This window comes from Syzygium oleosum, unplaced genomic scaffold (genome assembly GCF_021117445.2).
Source record: "Syzygium oleosum isolate NSW1041296 unplaced genomic scaffold, Sole_v2.1 Sole_v2.28, whole genome shotgun sequence".
Lineage (NCBI taxonomy): Eukaryota > Viridiplantae > Streptophyta > Magnoliopsida > Myrtales > Myrtaceae > Syzygium > Syzygium oleosum.
The window spans coordinates 1,519,179-1,543,325 of record NW_026607512.1 but is presented as its reverse complement, the minus strand read 5'-3'; the positions used below and the strand labels follow the sequence as shown (position 1 = coordinate 1,543,325).

The window sequence follows — 24,147 nt, the reverse complement described above, 5'->3', positions numbered from 1 at the left end:
TGTAATGCATGCTCAAAGAATGCATGTTTCAAAACTTTTTTGGTTGAAACTCTTTGAGACGATCTTTGAAACAATCTGCTTTGTTTTGTGTAGCTTTCACGTCAACCCGCTTGGGGAAAAAGAAGTTCAATCTTTCCAGAAAAGTAAACTCTTTAAAACCCAAATTGTTTTGTTTTTTTTTTCAAATTCCTGATCGGTTTGATGAGATTCCTTTTCAACTTGATGAAGGTCTTGCAAAATTAGGAATCAAGTGTTGAAATTCATTTGAGCAATTCTTAACAACAATTGGAACGATTACCACTAATTCGCTTATATGTTTCCACTTTGATTCCACTGGGGATTTACTTTTCGTTGCTTCCTGTCTTTGAGCTCCCTGAGGATGACAAAAAGGAAGAACATATTAAAAGATGACATCAAGGAAAGTAGATTGGGAATGATACTTTCCTTTATCCTTTATCAACTCCGTTGGGGGTTTTGGAGATCTTTGATCATCTTAGACTCATTTTGCTTCATTCTGCAAGACGAATAAACATGTTTATGAAATGCATGATATGCACATGTTCTAGAGTGACCCAAATCATTTTATTTCATGGATAGAATATCTTGACAGCATTTGCATTTACAGGATAGGCCAATTCTATTCCAACCATATCTACAAGAATCAATGCTCCTCTAGAAAGAACTTTCTTGACAACATATAGACCTTCATAATTTGGAGTGAATTTCCCGCGGGGATCTGAATTATTAGGAATGACTTTCTTCATCACCAAATCTTTTACCTTAAAATGCCTTGGTTTCACTTTTCGATTAAAAGATTTGGCAACTCTCTTTTGATAGGGTTGTCCATGACATATAGCCATTAACCTTTTTTCATCAATCATGTTGAGTTGTTCACATCTCTGCTGAATCCATTCAGCTTCTGAAATCTTCAATTGAGATAATATCCTTAATGAAGGAATTTTCACTTCAATGGGTAATACCGCTTTCATTCCATAAACCAAGGAAAATGGAGTTGCCCCAGTTGATGTTCGAATTGAAGTTCGGTATGCCATTGAGCATATGGCAACCTTTCATACCAGTCACGATAATTCTCAGCTGTCTTGAACAATATCTTCTTAATATTCTTGTTTGCTGCTTTCACTGCTCCATTCATTTGTGAGCGATATGGGGACGAGTTCAAACGTTGAACGTGGAAATGTTCAAGCAAATCATCCACAATCTTGTTATTTAGATTTGAGCCGTTGTTAGTAATGATTGCTTCTGGAACTCCATATCTAACAATGATGTCCCGTCTAATGAATCTTACGACGTTCTTGGCGGTGACATTTGTGTAAGAATTTACTTCAATCCACTTGGTGAAATAATCAATTGCAACCAAGATGAAGCGATGTCCATTTGAGGCCTTAGGGTTGATTCGACCGATCATATCAATGCCCCACATTGAAAATGGTCATGGCTCTGACATTTGATGCAGCTCATTCGACGGTGCATTGATTCTGTCTCCATAAACTTAACATTGATGATAATATCTCACATGTTGGATGCAATCCGTTTTCATTGTCATCCAATAGTATCCCAACCTCATAATCTTTCAAGCTAGGAGATGGCCATTCGTGTGTGGCCCACATTCGCCTTCATGGATTTCTTTCATGATCTGTTCAGCTTCTTTAGCATCAACACATCTTAATAGGACTGAATCAAATGATTTCTTGTAAAAAGTTTGATCGCTAAGGAATAATTTAGTAGCTATCTTCTTTATAAACTTTCTGTCGTCTAGTTGGCTTCCTTCAGGAAATTCTCCAGTTTGGAGATACTTCTTAATGTCATGAAACCACGGTTCTTTATCAAACTTTGCTTGAATCACCATGCAATGAGTTGGTTGTTCAAGAATGTAAATTCTTAACGGCTTTACATCTATACCATCTTCAGCTTGCAGTAGGGACAACAAAGTTGCAAGAGTATCTGCGAAATGATTCTGAACTCTTGAAAGATAATCAAATGTTATTTCTTCAAATTCCTCTACCATTCCTTCTAAGTATTTGTGATAGGGTATCAACTTGGTATCTCGAGTTTGCTACTCACCACTTGTTTGCAATATGATGAGCATAGAATATCCATATACTTGCAATCTCCTTACCTTCATTGAGAGGGCTAATTGTAAGCCAAGAATACATACTTCATATTCAACAATGTTATTAGTTCATGGAAATGTCAATTTTGCAGATACTAGATAATGTTGGCCTAATGGGGAAATTAGCACTGCCCCAGTTCCTGATCTAGATAAATTGGTTGCACCATCAAAATACATGATCCATTTATTGTCAACCAATGCTAATGTACGATCGTCAAATCATTCCTCCTCAGGATTAGTAGTATTCTGAGAATTCTCTGTCAGCATGTTCGCTATTGCTCGTCCTTTGACTGATTTTTGTGGTGAACTTCTGATATCAAATTTTGATAACAAGACTTGCCACTTTGCTAACTTTCCGACCAACTAGGATTTCTCAAGTAAATACTTAATCAGGTCATTTTCAGTCACCAGCAAAATTTGATGATGAAGAGTGTATTGCCTTAGTTTGTGCAACACTCAGATCAATGCAACACACGTCTTTTCAACTGCTGGGTAATTCGTCTATGATATTGTGAGCTTCTTGCTCATGTAATAAATAGTTTGCTCCTTACCCTTGTATGGTTTTCTTTGGACAAACACTGCTCTTAACGACTCGTAATGAATTGTCAGGTATAACATCAGTGGAATCCCATGGATTGGTGGTACAAGGATTGGTGGACATACCAGCTATTCTTTGATTTTGTCAAAGGCTTGTTGACATTCTTTATCCCATTTCACTTTAACATTTTTCTTTAGTAGCTTGAAGAATGGTTTTGCAATTTCAGAAAGCTGATAGATAAATCGGGCAATGTAATTTAATCGCCCAAATAAACTTTTCACATCTTTCACTGTGAAAGGAGTCTTGAGATCATATATTACCTTAATCTTTGAGGAATCTATTTCGATACCCCTAATGTTGACCATAAATCCTAGCAACTTGCCATATTTTGCCCCAAATACACACTTAATGGCCTCAACTTGTATTTTCTAAGTCTTTTGAACAATTTCCGAAGCACTTCAACATGATATTCTCCTTATTTGGATTTTACAATCAATGTCATCCACATATACTTCAATCTCTTTATGCATCATATTATGAAATAAAGTTACCATTGTCCTCTGATACGTGGCACCAGCATTTTTCAAATCGAAAGGAATCACTTTGTTACAAAATGTGCCACATGGTGTAATGAAAGATGTTTTCGCCTTGTCCTCTTTCTTTATGAGGATTTGATTGCATCCAGAAAAGCCATCTATGAATGAAAACGTTTCAAATCCAGCAGTACTATCCACTAGTACATCGATGTGTAGAAGTGGAAAGTCATCCTTGGGGCTTGCTTTATTTAGGTCACGATAATCAACGCAAACCCATACCCTCCCATCTTTTTTCAATACGGGGACTATGTTAGCAACCCATTCTGGATATGGTACTATTTCGATGAATCCAACTTTAAGCAGTTTCATCACTTCCTCTTCTATTTTCTTTGCCAATTTCGGCTTGGTTCGCCGAAGTTTCTATTTCTTCGGAGGGATACTCGGATCGATTGGCAAAGCATGTTCAACTATGTTCGGATCAAGGCCTGGCATGTCGGCGTATGACTATGTGAATATATCTTGATATTCTCTAAGTAAATCAATAATTCTCGTTGCTTCTGCAGAAGAAAGACTTTCTCCGATCTTAACTTCTTTGGGATTCTCCTCATTACCTAAATTGATAGTAACTGTTTTCTCTAATGTAAGTGGCTTTGATTCTTCGTGACGAATCCATTCCTTCCTGACCCATTTTTCATCCTCATCGTTTTCTTCGATATCACAAGTGATTTCCTCTGTATAAGAACCTATTATGAATATACGAATGCTCATGCCTAACATGCAACAAACATGGTTAGTAATCGTATATGAAATATAACAATGCATGAGGTTTTATGAAAAGCCTTTTTGGAAATCCATTTTAAAATCCATTTTTAAAAGAATAGAAAGATAGAGCTAGTCCTCATATCCTTGGACTACCTTGTTCTTAAAACCAATTTTGCAATCAGGAGCAATATAGAAACCCAAAGTCTCAAGCCTCATGAGTGAGGGCAATATTCATCATAGGTTTGGTTTTGTTTCTATGTCCTTAACAAAATATTGAACACTTTTATTGAATTGAAAAGTGTGATTACAGCTACATCAACATGAATGGAAATTGCAACTAAATTTGAAATTTCAAACAGAATTAGCATGAAACTAGAAACTACAAAAGCAACAATGCAATGGAAAAGACAACAATACAAGTAAAAGTTTGAGAGAATCTTCCTACTCTAGTGCGTAGGTATTTTCTACTTCGGTTATGATGACGTTGATAACATTCTCCTCGAATAAACCAGGCATATTCTTCCTTTGTGTGTAGATCCTCCTCTTGAAGCAACTTAGAGGGTCCAGAAAAAGTTTCTTTGATGTGGATCTGATAATAAGGAAGCTCCTTAGCTTTACCCTTCCATATTGACGGATTAATAACATAATCACCTCGGCTTCTATAGCCTCCATGGTTCTTTTAACCTCGACCTTAACCTCCTTTGTGATTATTAGAGCTCTTTGTGATATAACCTATTCCATGTCTCTTCTTCGTGGCAAGTGGAATAATAAGTTCCTTGATCCCTTGGGCTTTTGACCCAAGTTTGTCACCAGGAGTGAATCTATATTGGCATAACACCTTCCCCGACATAATAGATGATGTTGAGAGTTCTTGGGACTTTATGATACTTTCGGCGGGGATTTGCACCATCGAAATCATTTCAAAGGAATGATAGCTCGGTTCCTCTTTTACCTTCGATTCAATATATGGTATTGCACTTTCCTTGTAAGTGGTGAAATCTGTCTTTTCATGTACAGTGATCATTTTGTTGTTAATAACGAATCTAACTTTCTGATGAAGACTTGAAAGGATAGCACCGGCCATATGAATCCAAGGCCTTCCCAGCAGCAGGTTGAAAGTCCTCGGAATATCCACCACTTGAAAATCAATTAAGAAGGGCATAGGGCCTATATTTATCTCAAGCTTGATATTGCCAATGAGATCTTTCCTCATTCCGTCAAACGAATGTACAGTTACCTTAGAAGGTTTAATGAGCTCTTCACTAATCCCCAAGCAATGCAATGTGCTCAGAAGACACAAATTAAGTGCAGAGCCATTATCAATCAACACACGTGATACTTCTTTGCCCCGGCATCTGACAACAATGTATAGGGCCTTATTGTGTGAACGTCCATCTATCAGGAAATCTTCATCAGAGAAAGCGATTTGATCTTTCAAAAGAATAGTGCCAACGAAATCCTCCAACTGCACTTCGTTGATCGTCTCCGGAACATGTACTTCATTAAGAAGTTTCATAAGCACCATTTTATGACTCTCTAAGGTTTTAAAGAGATCCAGCAAGGAAATTTGGGCCGGCATCTTCCTTAGCTATTTAATTACTTCTATTCACTTGTCTTCATGATTGAAAACAAGTGCTTCACATCTCATTCGGTTACTTCTTTCCTTTCTTGATCACCCTCTTTCAAGACATAGCACCTTTCCGATCTAGTTATAGCATTAACTTCTTTAGGTGCATAATCCCAAAACACGTACTTAGTGTCAAACTTTTCTTTTGGAGGCAAAGTAATGATTACAGGTTGTGTCTCCTTTTCTTTGGTTACTCCTTTCTTTTCTTGATCACCCTCCTTCGGGACATATCACCTTCCCAATCGAGTTATAGCATTAACTTCTTTAGGTGCATAATCCCAGGATACGCACTTAGTGTCAAACTTTTCTTTTGGAGGCAAAGTAATAATCACAGGCCGTGTCTCCTTTTCCTCGATCATTAGCTAATCAATTGGAAGTTGAATGGTAATTGGTTCAACATGACATTTTTCTTCCTCATGCTTATCCACTTCATCAAGTTTGATTAGAAATAGTGTGATCATGGACACCATGCTTCTATTGGCTTCATCGGCATCCATTCCACCCCAACCATTAGGTGTGATCATTTCGTTCTTAAAAGCCCATGGAGGGGATGTGTATTTGACATAGTAATCATATTGGCCACTATCTTGACCCAAGAAATCCACAACTTCACCTTGTTTCTGTGCTTTGCGAACGAACCGCCTATCGCCTCGACGAGTTTTTTTCTTCTTTTTCTTCTCTCGATCTTCCTTTCTTCAAGATTTAATATGTTAATTGAAACCTTGTCCATACCGCCCCATCTGTCAGGTATGATAATTTCATTTTTAAATGCCCATGGAGGCGGGGTGTATTTGACGCAGTAGTTATATTTACCACTGTCCTGACCAAGTAGGTCCATGGTTTCACCCTGCTTAAGTGATTCTTGGGTAAAACGCTTTTCACCCTAACAGATCCTTTCCTTCTCTTTTTCATATTGATCTATTTCGTCTTCGAATGGAATTTTATTCTCAGGATTCAGCACATCATCCATACCGCCCCAACCATCGGGCACAATTACTTCATTATTGAATGCCCATGGTGGTGGGGTATATTTCACTTGGAAATTATACTTACCGGAGTCTTCTCTCAAGTTATCTACAACTTCACCTTTTAGAAGTGTTTCATGACAAAAATGGGCATTCCCTAGTCGAGAAGCTTTCAGCTTGGCTTCATATTCATCTTCATCATCAAACCCAATTATTTCTTCTTCACCTCAAATCATGTTTATCGCATTATGCTCAGGAAGAGGATTCTGATGTACGTTTGGTTTGAGCTCTTGGAAGTTAAGTATCTTCTTGTCAATGAGCTGCTGAACCTGGTATTTTAGAATGGAACAATTATCTACGTCATGTCCCCTTTCTCCCATGCGGTACGCACAGGTTTTTGATTCATCATACCAAGTAAACCTTGTAGGATTGTCTCTTGGCACCTCTTTTGCCATCAAATGACTTTCTAGAAGCATTGATAATAGCTTTGACGAGGGTCGCGGCAAAGGTGTGAATTGCCTTACAGGCATTTTCTTTCGCTCAAACTGCCTTGGGTTCTTCCAGGCAGTGTTGGATTGCTTCGAAAATGGCATCTGATGAGTGTTCCGGCTAGACACCATAACTACCTCACGAACGGGCTCTTTGTCTTTCCTCCCAGGATAAGGCCTCTGTGTTGTTATTTCTTGAACTTTCTTCTCTTTCAATCCCCACTCGATCCTTTCACCCACTTTTACCAGCATGGTGAATGTTTGACAGCCTGACACATGTAACTTGTCGTAATATTCAATCGGCAATGATTTCAAGAAGAGCTCAATAAGTTCATCATTGCTTATGGTAGGTTTTACTTGCGAAGCGACAGCTTTCCATCTCTAGGCATAAACTCGAAACCCTTCATTCTTTCGTTTCTCTGTTCTAACAAGATCCTCTCTAGTTAGGAGTACTTTAACATTAAATTTGTATTAGTGGAGGAATTCTCCAGCCAAATGATCTCATTTCGTGAAATCTTCTATGTCAAGTGCGGTGTACCATGCCAGGGCCGCTCCTCTCAAGCTGTCTTGAAATGTGCTAATGAGAAGTGGCGTGTTGTCTAAATATCTTGCCATCTTGTGAAGATAATACTTCAAATGGCTTTTGGGACAGTCAGTTCCATCATACTTACTCACGAATTCTGGTTCCTTGTAATTTTCTAGAACAACTACTTTTGCATATGGTGAGAATTTGTCGAACCTTTGAAGTTCATATCCCTGACTTGCCAAATATTCTTCAGTTTTGGCCAATTTTTTGGAATCTTCCTCATTTTCACTTTGGATATCTTCTTGGCTAGATCATTTTCTTCAAATTTACTACTTCAGGTGTAGCCTTTGGAAGATTCTCTTGGACTAATTCTTTATTTCTAACTGGTTCTTCGATAGGAGTTTCCGTAGCATTTGAAGTTCCAGCATTAGGAATTGTGGGATAAGATCCTCCGGAAGCAATGATGAAGGCTTTCATTTATGCCATCATGGCGGCCATTTGGGTCATTTGGTTCTCAACTTCAGCTAGTCGAGCACGGGTTTCCTCTTCCACCATTTTAGTCTGCAAACGAGTTTGGATTCGGGTTCTTCTTTCTTCCGTTGCTATATTATCAGTTTTATGGAAAGATAAGGTGTTAGCATGATGAAATAAACATGAAAACGTACATTCTTTCAATTGTATGATTTTTCTTATAATTAACAAGGATAAGAACTTTCATACAAGGCTTAGCATTGTATAAAACTTCTCATCAATGTCTTTCTCAAGCAATCAAAGAATTGTAATCCATGGTGATTCTTTTATGTTTTGAAATCATATTCTAAACTTAACCATACACGTTTAAAAAATGATCAATTCATCATTGCATATAAAACTTGAAATTGTTTAACATCATGATCTTAAACTCAAATGGGAATCTAAATCATCAAATTCTAGGCTTCTTGCTAGCTAAGGTAGCTTCCGCCTTTTGGTATTCCTCCCATTCCTTGATTTGAGATTCCCACTCATCGACATCGATCACGACCTCTTCGGGGACATAGGGCTCCACTCCAGGTATGTTTGGAACAATATATTCTGGAACATACTCTTCTTAAGGATCTGGTACAACACTCAACGGAACATACGACTCCACATCAATTGGATGCTTGCTTTCTATCCATTTGATGTATTCTTTGGATGCCATCTAAATTTTCATGTCACCTTCCAAGCTTTTTAGGCCACTCAATTACTTGTTCTGATGAGTTATCCAAATATAGAATGATTTTGTGAATCTTAGTTTGAAAGCTATTCTTCTCTTCTTTGGGTATAGTTCCACTTGAGATGTCGAAGGCAAATTCCTCGAGATTCTATGTCGGTGGGACTTGCTGAAGCAACCCGAATTGCTGACAACCCTTAGGGGGCAATATGCAACTCCTCCATTCAATCCAAGTCGTGGTACCATATTCCCGTCTTGGCTTGTAATCCTCGCTTTGTCAATCTTTGGCCAATTGATCCGCCGTTGGATTTGATCAGGAGTTAGAGCACGAATGAAATTATCCCAATCTAAGAAAAATTGCTTGGGTGATTTGTCTTGAAGATGAATGTATCGCTTTATTGGATTTGTTGCTGAATAAATTTCACAAATGTTCATGAAATGACACCATGGTCAAATGTGTGAGATAAACCATAATGAAAGAAGACCAGTAGAAGCTTGAAAGACACCCTTCCCATGATTTTGGTACGTGTTTAGGGAAATAATAGTTTGGGCAAGAAGCATATTTGAAAAGTCCCTCTTGAGACATGCTTGTCTTGTAATCACAGCAACTAAAAGATTTAATCCCGTTCTAGACACGGGGAATAAAATGAAGCCGAAGAAGGTTAGAATGAATACCCGAGCTAAAGTGTTTCCCATTTCCCTATGAAGTTTTGAAAAGTTGGATATTAGGAAAGATAATGGAAATCTACCCGTGTTTTATTTGATTAGCTTTTAAATTTTGGAAGTTTTGAGGTTAAGGAATTCGGCTAGAATGCTTATAGGATTAAGTCCAACGGGTGGCTCTACAATCCTAGGCTTAGAATTGATCCTGATGGCGGCTTGATACTCTTCTAAGGTCGGTACCAATTCATGTTCTCCAAACTGGAAGGTGGCAGTAGAAACTTCCCAAAAGTGAGCTAAAGCTTGGACTAAGCTAACTTGATGCTCCACATGCATTAGTTCGAGAAGATATCCAAGCCTTTCTTAGACATAAACTTGGTTGTTCTTAGACATGTCATTCCACTAAGCAATGAGCTCCTTCAGAGGAATGGGATTTACTTGGATGTCTAACTTTCCCATTTGAGTCTAATCATGCAAAGAAAAACTCATCATTATTCACTATGGATTACAAATCAATTTTAATGTCTCAATTTCAATCATATGTCCCTTTTAAGATAAAATGGAGGTAAAGTATATTTGCATACTTAAAAAGTAATTCAAATATCAAATTAGGTCCATTCATGCCTTAAAAGAACATATAGTTGAGAATGGGAAATGAAACCAGTGTTTGATGTAAATGCCTTTTTGTCATGCTCCATTTAGACTTAGCCTATGGTTTACAACTTTGAATACATCAAAATGAACACTCGACTCATTGAATTGTACATGTCATATTTTGAGCACATCGTCACTTGAATTACATTGAAAATTCGCCATGGACCTATACATTCCATCTAAAAGTGAAAGGATGGTTAAATGGAGCATGTCATCCTAATCATTCATTCTAATACAAAAATGGCATCTAAATCAACCATTGGATGTCATTTAGACATTTTTTTCAAATCGTGCCAACTAACTTGCGTAATTGAAAGTGAAAGGAATGAAACGATACTTACTTACTGGAACATTTTTGTTTGGTTTTAGGTATACCAACCACAAAGACAAGCAAATGTAACAAGTGAGGTTTTGACGCCTAAAAGGGTAGGATATGCTAAAAGCTCGAGGTCACCACCTTAATGGATAAGGGATTCCATTCCAATAGGCAATCGGCCTAAAGTAATGGAATATTATTCCATTTCAGTGATCGGTATTGCATTTAAACAATCCTATGAGCAATCGGCTCATAGTTTCGCCTAAACACATACCTCCTAAGGGTAATCCTAAATGTAGCCAGGGTTGGACCACGGGTGATGTGTGCGAATGATGTAATGCTAAAGCAATTTAAAAGCATGCATATCAATTGAATAACCAAACAGCATTTCTAAAATTCAATCAAATCACATTTAATCCCAACACCATCCTGCAAAATAAGGGTCAGCAAAGACAACACCCCTTATACCTCCCACCTACAAAACAATTTAACACGATCATTAGTGGGACGTACCTGGGATCCTTGCGCGAGTACAAAACACATACATATCATTCTATCTAGGCCTAAGTCCACTTAGAAACCTAAAGTCCCCATCGGAGTCGCCAAGCCTGTCGCGCTGTGCCTTTTTCGGGCACGCTAAGGAGATACTTCCATTTGTCACGAATGGGAAAATTGTCCCCGAATGAGCTACTAAGGTCCGATATGGATATTTCGCTCAAACGTCCTACAGACATCCCATCACTAGACAAACGGGACCTCTTCCTAACCATACCTCACGTGACTGCGGGTTGTAAATTTTTTATCATTCTATTCAGTCTAGGTTTTTAATTTGGAGTCGCAACTAATCATTATTGGTAGGTTAACTAGAAACCTAATAGGGATATGGAAGAAATACCACGATTCTGCGAACCAGAGATTCTGAATATGGGGACTTGGTTACGTTAATGATCATGGATCGAGATCCCTAACGCCCTTTCGGTACCTAAAATGATACCATGTGTCTAACGTGTCACACGAGTTTCTGAGGTTTATCCACTAATTCTAACCATTCTAATCGTGGGAACTCAATCAATCAATATAAGCAGTACAATCAATTGCAATCAAACAAAACAATCCTAATTTGGGTCTCTAAAATGATAACCAATTCAAACACCCAATCTCTAGTAAAGCCCTAAATGTTTATTCATTTGATAATGTGTATTGTTTTAGGCTTTAGGGTTTTTTTAGGGGTAAAAACCCCTAAACTAAGGACTTTCCAAAAATGTCATTTAAGCACCTCTAAAAATTCTAATTTCACTTGCGAAGCTTGGCCACAATGTTTTTGAGTCATTCTGTGAATTTTTGAAATTTTTGATTTTTTTTTAAAATCTATTTTACGGGAGCTATTTTTTACTTTTTGTTTTTCTGGAATTTCCAAAATTTTGAGATTTTTTATGGATATTTCAAAATTTTCAAATTTTTATCAATTTTCTAAAATTTTTATGATTTTTTCGATATTTTTAGAAATTTTCTGAATTTTCTATTTTTTATGAATTTTCAGAATTTTTCTAATTTTTTTAATTTTTTAGGATTTTTCTGAATTTTCTATTTTTTAAGATTTTCTAGAATTTTTTCTGAATTTTTTTAAAAATTTTTAAAATTTTAAAATTTTTGTATTTTTTTAGAATTTTTTTATATTTTTATTTTTAAATTTTTTTTCCCGGGGACTGAACCGGTTTAGATCGGTCCGATCGAGTCGAATCGGCCAGCATCAGCACCGGCAGGTGCCCCGGTGGGCACAACGCCAAAACGGCGCCGTTTTCGGCGTTGTTCTTTTCGGCATTTTGCCGAACACCTAGTAAGCATGATTCTGGGTTTGTTGTTATCAAGGCCGCCGGTTCAAGCTCAACATCGGCGACCTTCCAGTGAGTTTTTTGCCATTTTTTTAGATTCTATATCAACTTCACATCACCACCTATCAACCGAACCTAATCAGGCTCGCCGTTGGACCACCGCCGACCGGCGAAAACCGAGCCTAAACATCATAACCCGAAAACTATCATATACAAGCATTTCTAATACTTAGATCACCGAGTAAACGCCATAGCCATTGTCTAACGATCAAATCAACATCAGAACATCAAACAAAGTTAGAAAATGGCTAACTTGAGTGGTTGTTGGCTACAAATGGCACTCCGGTGAGGGTCTTTGAGCTCCGGCGAGGTATTTCAATGGCGGCCGACTCGGTTTATGCAGATTTAATCCAAGTTTTGCAATCAAATAAGGAGAAATATGTTCAAAAACAAGTTTTAAACATCAACAACCAAAAAAATTGCAAGATTTAGCGCGGTATAGTTCTACTATTCATTCTAGAATTTTGGAAAAACGGTTGAACTTTACCTGTTTCAACGGAAAGTAGAACAAGATTTCCAAGGCAATTAAAAACTATGGCGCTGTTCTTTGACACCTGAGCTTTAAACTAATGTACTCAATTTCGTCGGAGAAGCTGTGGATGCACCAGCTGAGCTCGAGTTTCAAAGCCTCACGACCAGCTTCGGCACAAGTTTTCCAGGTGAGGAGGTTCACCGTTGAAGCCGATTTGCCAGCGTTTTTCTCGCCGGAAAAATGCCGATCACTCGGTCCTGGGAGCCTCAACACACCTCTCAAGCTCAGACTCTTTCTTTCTCGCTCTCTGGTTCTCTTTTCCTCTCTCAGTGATTTCGTCAAACACCCTCTATGCGCGATATAGTAGTTTTTTCTCTTTTTCTAGCTTGATTTTCCCGCCCAAAGTTGGTTATTATCGACTCTGAATCGATTAGATCGAATTTCCGACGCCAGCTGGAGATTCTCCAACTGGAATCGGAGTGTAACACGTGCTCATTTGATCAGATCAGTAAAGTCACGGGCTGGAGAAGATATTTTCTGGGTTTATCACGTTCTAGGCGAGTCGAGTGAAGAAGGAGGCCGACCTGGGTCGGGTCGGGTCCATCCGACCGACCCGACAAACTCGGGTTGGTCTAAATTCGCAAATTCGACCCGAGTTTGACCCTATTTTTCGATCTTAACACCAAAATTGGATTCCTCATCACATTTTACACCCGAATATGAGATTTGCCCTAATTTTGTGACAATTAAACCCAAAATTCTCAAATTGTAAATTCGGATCATTAGAGTTTTTGCTCAATTTAACATCCAGATGACCTGATTGGGAAAAATTGATGCCAAAATTGGATTACCCATGACTGATTAACCCTAGAAATGACGTTCTCAAGGTTCGACAATTTCAAATTGATCATGATCCCCAATTTGGGCTTAAAATCCCTAATTTTCAATTGGATTTAGGGGTTTTTCGATTTCTTTAGTAAATTGTGCAATTGGATAGACCATTATGTAATTCAAGGTTCCAAGTTTATTTGTTGTGAAGACATTATAGCCTAAAAATGACTAGAAATGACTCAATTGAATTTTTGATTCAATTTGGGCTTGATTTTACCCAATTTTGGGAAAAGCACATTCCCAATTGAAATTTTCTAAAATTGATGCTGTATTGATGAAATTGGATTCAAAATAAGACTAATGGCTATTTTTATGGAATTTTTGGATTCCATTTACTATTTTTATTGATTTTCTCTATTATTTTGACGAAAAAATTAAGGAAAAATTCAGGAAAATTATAAAAAATTTATTTTTGGTTTAGAAATAGGTCCCTAAGCTTGGCCAAGGTTCCTAATCCTAATTTTGTGATTTTTGAAAAAAATTAAAAAATGAGCTAAAAATCAGGTGTCAACGGTCTTGAAGTGTTCAATAATAAATTTCATAGGATTTGTTTGTTTAAACTTCTCAAAAGCAGGAAAAACAACTTTTTTACTATCTAGGTATGGTTTGAAATATTATTCACATTTTGAAAATTGTAAAAGAATTATATGTAAATTACTGCATTAAAGTTTCGAGTGTTAAAAATTAGTAAAAAAGTTACATCAATGTTGAGGGAATACGGAGAGAACTTATAGGGAGATCCCTCCACCATATTAGGGAGTTCCTTCTCTTGTCTTTCCTTGAGCCTTTCAAGGTCCTGCTCAGGACCAACATGAGATTTATAAAACGTAAAAAATAAAATGCAATCATTGGTATCCGGTACTTGTCAATAAATTAAAATGAAAATCTAGGTATTATGAAAAAGTCTCTTCCTTGTTAATCGATCGAGATAAGGAAATGATTTTTATTGCAGGTATTGTTAATGAGTTTTTGCAATTTATCTGTTAAAGTATGCTTTATTTAAATGATTTAATTTTTAAGATATAAATTGTGCATTACACAAAATGATTTATGTATTAGAAACCTTAAATTCCCCCTTTTACGATATCCAAGTGAAAGCCTAAAAAGATAAGAAACCTCTGTCCACTCATAATTGAATGCCAAGCTTCACAGTATTGCCTTTTGTTAGGATGCACGTGTGGCCCATATCAGAGAATGGACGTGATGTAGAGTACTTAAGATATCCTAATTGGTTCATAACTCACTAACTACTAGAAGAGAGTCAGCTGCTAGGAGTTGGATTCCCTCTTAGTGATCTCTCTAAGTGAAGGTAACGTGCTTTTGCTGCGCTCTCAACAAATGGTATTAGAGCATCCAATTTGTTCCGGTGTTCAGAGAATATTTCAAGAAAAGAATCTGATGACCAACGCGATGAGCATTGTGGTGTAGCAATAGGCCCGATTTAGTCCGGAGAAAGAGACCAAGGATGAACAACGCGGGCTTAATTGTAGATTTCACGATTTGATCTGGAAAAAGAGACTGAAGATGAAATTGGGTGTGGCCGTTGATGGAGATTTGAGTTGATAAATCTTGATCCAAAATGATACCAAACCTAAGAAATCTGATGAACAACACCTTAAGCATTGTGGTGTAACAACGGGCCATGGGCCAGGTCTGGTCTGGAGAAAGAGACCAGAGACTAGCAATGCCGGCTTGATGGTAGATTTCATGGTTCGATATGGAGAAAGAGACCATGTATAAGTTGAGCGTTGATGGAGATAACACTGAACTCGCACATGAGAGGCTCTTGAGTGAAGATTAATCCAACTAGACATATTAATGGACTCCCTCTTGATGATTCCCCCATCCTCGTGCCATTGATGTTGATTTCGCTCTGTTCGACGTACTGTCTCACGTGCATATGCCTTGGCCTCTCTTTTACTGTAATCTGTAAGATATCTGGGTCTGCTGTTTTTCGCCATCCCGGAGCTAGAAAATGGCAGGAGGTGAGAACAGAAGGATTTCAGCCGCATCAGCGAGGTATCACACCAGAAGAACTAAACAGAGCTCTCCATTTATACTGCCTTCAGGTTGATTGTCCTTTTAGTTTTCCCTTTCTTTCGTGAATTATTTGGGCTTTAATTGCTATTGTTCTTCACTGCGAATTTGTAATCAACGCCTAGTATGGACTCGCAATTTGTGATTTCTTGGGTTTAATTTTTCTCTTTCGTTGCTTTATTCTGTTAAGATCTGTTCATTTTTCTTTTACCAATTCTGACGTTTGAAAGAGAAGAGGAATGTGTACATCTTGGATGGAATTTTTCAGTTGTGGTGCTTGGTTGTAGCTGGATACGAGAGTTGTGTCGCTTGTGACGAAATGACTTGGAAGAACACCCGCCATAAAAATCACGTGAAATCTCTGTACAGAAGCTTCTTTTTGTAGCCAGAGCGTCTCTGCTTTTGCTCGCGGCTTGTTTGGCATATAATGTCGGGTTGAAACTTCAAAGTTTCATGATTTTGGAAGAAATCAACAGCATGTTCAACAGTTCTTTTTACTTGGTTCAGCTCGTCTTATGATTCTCATACAATGAGCTGTAGGAGTGTACTTTGTTATATGTTCTTCGTATTTGCACAGCTAAGAAGGTAAACTGACGAGAATTTCGGGTTGTGCGAAGAATAGCAGTTTCCCTAATAATTTGATCGTGTGACCCTCGAAATGGTATTGAATTTCTCTTACCAAAAGATCCCAATTGTTCTGGGATCGGTTTTTCTTACCCTTAACTTTGGCATTTTTCCATCTGAAAGTAAAGAACATCGACAGCTTTAATATTCCGATTTCGTGCCTGTGTTGTTGAATTGCATTCTAATGGGAGTTAGTTTCAGGGATTTTCACCAAATTATTGGCGATTTCATTGGTTGGAATTCTTGCATTGGCATATCAAGCGATCCAACCTGCCGCACCAAAGATTCCAGGAACTCTAGATGGTCCCCCTGTTACAGCACCAAGGATAAAGCTTAGAGATGGAAGACATTTAGCATACAAGGAACACGGCATGCCAAAGGACGTAGCAAAGTATAAAATTGTATTCGTCCATGGATTCGATTCTTGTCGGCATTTTGCTGTTGTGGCCAACACTTTATCTCAGGTGCTCCACTATTGTTTTTTTACCATTCTGAGTACACGCTGAGACTCTGAGAACGCTATTTTTGCATCCTTATCATTTCTTATTCACTGGTTTCTTCCAGGAAATTATCGATGACTCGGGTATATACATCGTGTCCTTTGATCGACCTGGTTATGGTGAGAGTGACCCTGACCCAAAACGAACACCCAAGAGCATCGCAGTAGACATAGAAGAGCTTGCTGATAAATTGGGTCTAGGGTCAAGATTTTATGTGATCGGATATTCCATGGGAGGACAGGAAGTGTGGGGCTGCCTCAAGTAAATCCCTCACAGGTGTCGATCACTTTGTGGAACAATTTGTCTTACCGTGTGTGAAACTACATTGCTCATGTTGTCTTAAGTTTAAATGAAAGTGGACATAGTTACCGCGGGTGCATTCTCTATATTCTCTAATTGTTTCAAATGATCCGCAGACTAGTAGGAGCAGTCCTTGTGGCTCCGGTCATCAACTACTGGTGGCCCAGTTTTCCAGCAAACCTGTCGACTGAAGCATACTACCAACAGTTTCGGCAAGATCAATGGACTCTCCAGGTCGCTCATTACACTCCCTGGCTTACCTATTGGTGGAATACTCAAAAATGGTTTCCTGCTTCGACTGTTATCGATTATCATCCTGAAATTTATACTACTCCCGACAAGGCACTCATTTCCATGCTTCCCCAGAGAGGACCATACTTGGTATGTTAACTCCCTTTAACATGCGATGCGTATGCTTTCTGTTGTCTAGCTAAAGCTATTAGTTTGAAATTGAGAAGAATGAAGTTATATGTACAGCTTGTTTCTTTGTGCATATATGCCATCTCATGAAAGGCGATCTAAGTATCACGTGGCCCTGACTTGAGGTCCTGAAGCATTTCAATGTTCTCCCTGCGTTTCAGGGATCTGTTCATGGTCCAAGTTCTTTGGCTGCTATAGGAAGCTCTTCTAGAAATCTTAGTATCATCCCAAAATATATACAACTTTTGCTGCGCGGCATTGAGAATATTAAATTTGTTCTGTGAGTATTTCTTTCAAGTTTCAAGGGAACATCTTGTATTTCGTGTTGAAAGGTTTCACATATTACAATTCTACTCTGTGATTCTATTGTTCATTATATTTTCACTTTAAACATGCCAAAAATTTTGACAAAGTGGAAAGATTGATGTATTTTTGTGGAGCAAACTTTTTAGTTCCTCTATTCATGCTTTGAGTCACATTATGTTTTCTAAAGTTAACTTCCTTACCTTGCATCCATTGCACTGAAAGATCAATCTTATGTCAATAGAAATGCCTCTTCTATACCAGAAGGAAACGGATTTTTTTTGTTTCAAAACCCTATTTGTGTTTATCAGTTAAATTGCTGATAGATATGCCGAGAAAACATGAACAAAATCATGGACCGCGTATTCCTTTCTCAATCTTGCTATTATCTACAACTCCTGTTTCTCAGAACAGCATGATGCGCCTTTTGTTCTCCTCAATGCAAAATGTGGTAATCCTTGCTTTATCTCAGATTGAGTTGTATTCTGTAATGATCAGGCACAAGTAAGACAGCAAGGAGAATACGAGACTCTCCACCGAGACTTGACGGTCGGGTTTGGGTCCTGGGAGTTTGACCCAATGGATTTGGAAAACCCATTTCCCAACGGCGAAGGTTCCGTACATTTATGGCAGGGTGATGATGATTTGCCCGTGCCCGTCACACTGCAGCGTTTCATCGCCCACCGGCTTCCCTGGATTAAGTATCACGAGCTACCCCAGACCGGCCACATGTTTCCTTATGCCGAGGGCATGTGCAATGCTATGGTCAAGACACTTCTAGATGGGGAAACCGCGGCTTCTGCATAACCATAGGTAGAGAGTTTGGATTCCTAATGTCATATTGATGCATCTGTTCGTATCAGGCGGTGGTTAGGCCCTTTGTTCTGAGTAGCGGACATGCTGTTCATCTTCTTCTTATTTGTTGTGGCACCATCATTTATATGCATTGTATGTGATGACAGAGGTCTCATTAGTGGATCTACTTCTTGGTCAGCCAGTTGAACAACTCCTTTGAAGACTTGAAACGATCATTTCAACTGAACCTTTTTCTTGGCTGTTGGAAGAAGTTTCTCAACTAGATCATTACAATCAAAGTATTGAGTAAGACAAAATCAGAATCATATTTATATCGTACACCATTCCAAAAAATTATGATAAAAACCTGCACAACAAAAAGATTAACAAACACTCCACCTCTTATAACTCCCTTCTGCAAGACCATTTAAAACGGATGTTAGTGGCATGCCTAGATTCCACGCTCGTTCACACAAAAACATTTTCGAAAGAGAAATTCAAGACCTAAGTCCACTACGAGTTTTAACTCAAGTATCCAGTAGAGTCGCCAAGCCGTCGCTACTTTCCTCAAGGTGAATTGTCAAGGGAAAGTTAACAAATTTACCAAGTGAAAACGTTAGACCCTCTCACGAGGTGACACTTACACTTAGTGCGGACTCTCCTAAGTGCATTCGACCGCAACTTGGGTTCTTGATGCAATTGAACAATTAATTAATATGGGAGCCGCCGTTAGTCTATTTAGGGTCAATTAGAAATCCAAGTAAAAACGGAGAGTTTGTCTTACTTCGGCGAACTAGAAATTCTGAATACGGGGACTTGATTACGCTAGATTACCCCAACACTTTTTCAGTATCTTTTCTCTTTAAATGAAAACATTTTTTTCACAATTTTTATCAATTTATTTCCTTAAACCGCTAACATGTGAAAAATGATCATATGAGTATGCAAACATGAATGCAACGCTTAATAATCAAGATAGTAAACACACTACGAAAAAACCGAAGAACCTGGAAGCACAAGCAAGCAAATTCCCCTGATTGATCGTCAAAATGGGAGCTTATACAAACCATGAACCGGGAGGCAAATTGTAACAGCCTGAATTTCGATGTAATTCCGGGATCAATAAAATTGACAATATTTCGCGTTTCATTTTAGTAAGTCTCGCCCAGAGCTGATCACTCTTGGGATACTAACCAATAGGGTATGGCTAATTAGGAAACGGTACGTGGACCAAGGACCCGATCGCGGAGCGGACACCGATCACGAGAAATGATGAGAGAATATTATGAACCAATGTGGATCGATCTTAGGAAAGGTGACGGATTTGGTTTGGCCAAGGCCAACGATGTACAATCGGATCGCAGGTGATTCTGCATGACCGAGAGTGCACGTGGCCAACCAGTCCTGAACTTAAACCGGACGATCGTGACTTCTGGGACTAGTGATAATTTCTCATTCTCTCAATGATCGGACCGTTATGACTCGGATAACCCTAAGTCGATACGCGTAACTTCTAAATAGCCGTCCATTAGTGAGAGATCCTGAAATTGAAAATTGAGCGAGTTTTGATCACGAAATTGGGCCCGGATTTCGATGTCGATTTTCGACGGCTTAAGAGACTATTTTTGGGAATCCGACGTCATATTATGCTGGCCACGCATATTTTGAGTTAGTATGGTTGAAAATTGGAATTTCGGTCCGGGGGTGAAAATTACGATTTTGCCCATGTGGACACCGATGTTGGATTTTGAGGCCGTTTGAGGATATTTTTCGAAACCGATGTCATTTTGGGGTGGCCACGCACATTTAGAGTGGTTTCGATCAAAAATTGGAATTTCAGCTCGGAAGTGAAAAATAATATTATTTTATTCCCGAAACTTTGCAGTCGATTTTTTAGGGCTTAAAGGGCTGTTTTCGCGATTCCGACACCACATTATGTTGGCCAAGCATATGGAGGGTTGGTACGGGCGAAAAATGGAACTTCACCCCGGGACCGGAAAAATGACGGTTTTGCCCCTGGGCTATTTTTGGTTCCGAATTTTGGGGGATAATTAAGGAAATTAATTAAAATTGGACTTATCCTAATTATTGCAGCAAAGGACCAAAATGCCCTTGAATTATTGGATAAGATTTAATGGTGGCCATTGGATGAGGGGCAAAATGGTCATTTTGGGCTAGATTTGTGACACTTGGCACCCTAAACCCTAAAATTTGACCAAATTAAATCTGTTTCTCTCTCTCCTCACCCTCACTCTCTGCCAGATCTCTCTCTCTCTTCCCGATCACTCTTTTTCTCTCATCTTCTCTCTCGGCTAGGCCTTGCCGGAGCAAGCCGCCGCCACGGAGCGCTTCGCCGCCGGCCACCGTGCCTCCCCGTCGACCACCTCGGTCCCCTGCTTCAGCCGTGCCCCCGTCCGACCCCTTTCCCTCTCCCTTTCTCTCTCTTTCTCTCCCTTTTTCTCTCCCGGGTTAGCACCGCCGCCGCGCCGGAGCCCCCACCGCCGCCGCGCCGGAGCTCGTACGGCCGAGCTACTGCCACTGTGACGTCCCCGACGTCCGTACGTCACTGTTCACCACCGTCCGTACGGTGTCCCCGTACAGTGTCCGTACGTCGCCGTCCGTACACCGCCATCCGTACGCCGTCGCCGGGAACGCCGCCGCCGGTTCCACTGTTCACCAGTGATCGGCCGCCGTTCCTCGTCGTCGTGACCTTGGATTAAGTGAGTAAAATTCCTAAACCCGGATTAGAACTGATAGTGCATTTTTTCTGGACTGGTTTAGGAATACTAGTACATGCTGAGAGGAATTAGTGTACCGATTGGTAGGAATTATTATCGGGAAAAATGTAGTGGATCAATGAGAATTTATTGGGGAGAGTAATTGGATTGATTGGCCAATTTAGGAGCCCATTGGTGGAATTGCCGGGTATGTCCGGGTTGACTGATTGTATATGTAATTCGTGCTTAATTGTGATTGATTGAGTACTGCTATGTCGCATGTGGTGTGGCTGATTTTTGTGGAGTGCGACTGGCCACTGTTTGGCTTGTAATTAATTATTGAATTGTGAATCGCACATCGGGCCACGTGGTATTAATTGGGCCAATTGAGCATGTGTTATGATATTGAGTGTTTGAATTTCATTGGTGCTCATGGTGCATTGCATTGCATAACATGGACACGCATTATGTATGCCTAGTGTGAGGCATGTGGGGAAATTGTGCGAGAATGCGTGCCTGCCATGAGTGTGTGATCACCCAAAATACCCTGAAGCGTCATACGCTGGGTTCGGATAATAATGAGTTGCGTGATCACCTAAAGACCTTCGGGTCGTGACCTTCAGATCGATACCGTCCTCATGCACTTTGAAGCAGGACGATGCCCGGTACGTCCGGAAGACGACCATCCTCATGCACTTTGAAGCAGGCTTTGGTTCGTAAGGAGATCAGTGTTGCGCCTCATGCACTTTGAAGCAGGCTAGAGACAATGGGCCAGATCGGTTACTGCGCCTCATGCACTTTGAAGCATGCTAGACGCACCGGGCCGTGAATGTTGTTGACTCGAGTCGTCGTAATAAATAATAAATTGGGCGATTGCCAGTGTGGGCCAGTGGGCCGGGAAATGCACGTGACCTGTCGACGACATTTGCATGCATGAACATGCATGGACTGGCATGCGAGTGTGTGAGACTCGGTACATGAGCATGTGATTGGCATACGTGTGGTAATGTGTGCCACGTACGTGCCGTGATTATTATATATTGAACTGCCTAACTTGCAGGGTCAGAGAATTATTTGATTGTTGTTGCATTATGGTTTCAAATATTTATTTCCGATCAGGAGATTGCATGCTAGCCTAGCCTAGATTTAGGGGTTGAACTCATTGAGATTCGTCTCACGGTTGTGTAAACCGAAACTTTTCAGACCCCCAGCCGTTAGGATGCCGAACCCGCCGCTTTTTGGAATACTCGTACAGATACACCAAGATACCAAGTACCTACCCCGCAGAAATGGGGAATCATACGTAAGATACTTGGTCCGTGGTGTTTATAAATGTGGGAGAGTACTTTCATCAGACCCAGGAGTATGTGGCATGGTGCTTACGAGATGCAGACGGAAACCTAGGGCAACCCCTTAGGACTTTTGATGTGCCGGTCGACCAAAATGGATTGATGATTCCACGGATGGCTGATGGTGAGATAGTCAATCCTCAGGATGTGTATGACGTAGATGGCGTGGATGAGCCCATGCATGGGGAGCCTCAAGTAATCGTCGAAGATCCTGATCAGCTCGAAGACGAAGAAGAGGAATTTGAAGACATGGACATAGATGATGAGGAAGAGATTGGAGAGGTCACCGAGGTAGGGTCCGATGTGGAGATAGGAGCTGAGAAGGATGACGAGTTAGGTCTTTATCTGGACCCAGAGTTAGAGCTAGATTCGAAGGACGAGAGGATCGCAGCCGAGGATGAGCGAGCACAGGCCATGGATTCGGAGGAGTCTTCAGAGGAACCATCGGGCGATTCATCGGAGTCCTCAGACCCTGACTGGGAGCCCTAGAGCAGACCGGTACCCTGGGAAGCGAAGACCGTCTCTTTTGAATAGCGTTCATACCCTAGTTAGCCTAACCACCAGTGCCACTTACCCTCTTTTTGATATAGTGGCAGTTGACTGATGTAGGTTTTTGGAGTTGTTCAAAAATATAGTGCAAAAAGGGTTTTTACTATAAGAGTACAAGTGTATATTCTTGTTTAATGGCTGTTCTACCTTGGTCTCACGTGTGTTGTTTTGTACGGGTGTATATATATATATTTATATACGTTGTTTCCGCATGTGCCTTATCTCTGATTGGGTGTTGGGTCAGCGACGCATCCTGGGAGCGTTGCATCACAAACGACCGGAGGTGGGATGCTCGCACCTCGTTGGGTACGGGGCGTGACATTCCCATTTGAATTGGTATCAGAGCAAGGTCAGCTCGGTCCAATCTGGTCGAAGCCTGAAGTGATAAGGAACGATGAGACCATGGGTAGCCAATAGGGTGACCTTGTGTGCTACATGGATCTCCTGACAGTTGTGTTTGATTGAGTGCTTACTGGTATGACCCGTAACGTGCAGGTGCGGCAGGACCTGAGGTGAGTACGTGAACTCCTTGGGTGATGTGTTGATTGGTTCTTATTAAGCCGCATGCTGATTGTTTTATTGTTGTTTGATACCTGCCTAGGACTTAGACTGGGATAGATTGGTTTAAGTCTTTAATTCCTTGATGGAATTATAGCAGGTAGTGTATAGCCGGGTAGCAATATGAGTAGAAGAAAGGGTAAGGAGCCCCAAAGTCAGCCTAGTTCAGAAGGCCAAGAGGGCCGAGACCACCGACTAGAGGACATTATTCAAGCTCCAAGTAGGATAAGGGGAAAGAGCCCCAAGCCCAGGCTAGCGAGGGAGTCCGTGAGGCTAGAGATCCCAGGTTTGATGAGGTAATGAATACCCTACGGGGAGATAGGGCGTGTTATGGGATTGCAGGCT

General features: G+C 40.0%; 1 protein-coding gene and 1 pseudogene across 1 annotated transcript; both read left to right on the top strand.

The window, feature by feature from the left end:
• Positions 1-15,443: 15,443 nt before the first annotated feature.
• On the top strand, positions 15,444-18,831 carry LOC115675248 (uncharacterized; annotated as a pseudogene).
• A 3,978-nt stretch (positions 18,832-22,809) lies between these two features.
• Positions 22,810-23,184, top strand: LOC130135141 (uncharacterized). Its single transcript, XM_056303568.1, has one exon. It carries the CDS (start codon positions 22,810-22,812, stop codon positions 23,182-23,184), a length of 375 nt encoding a protein of 124 aa, XP_056159543.1.
• The last annotated feature ends 963 nt before the right edge of the window (positions 23,185-24,147 follow it).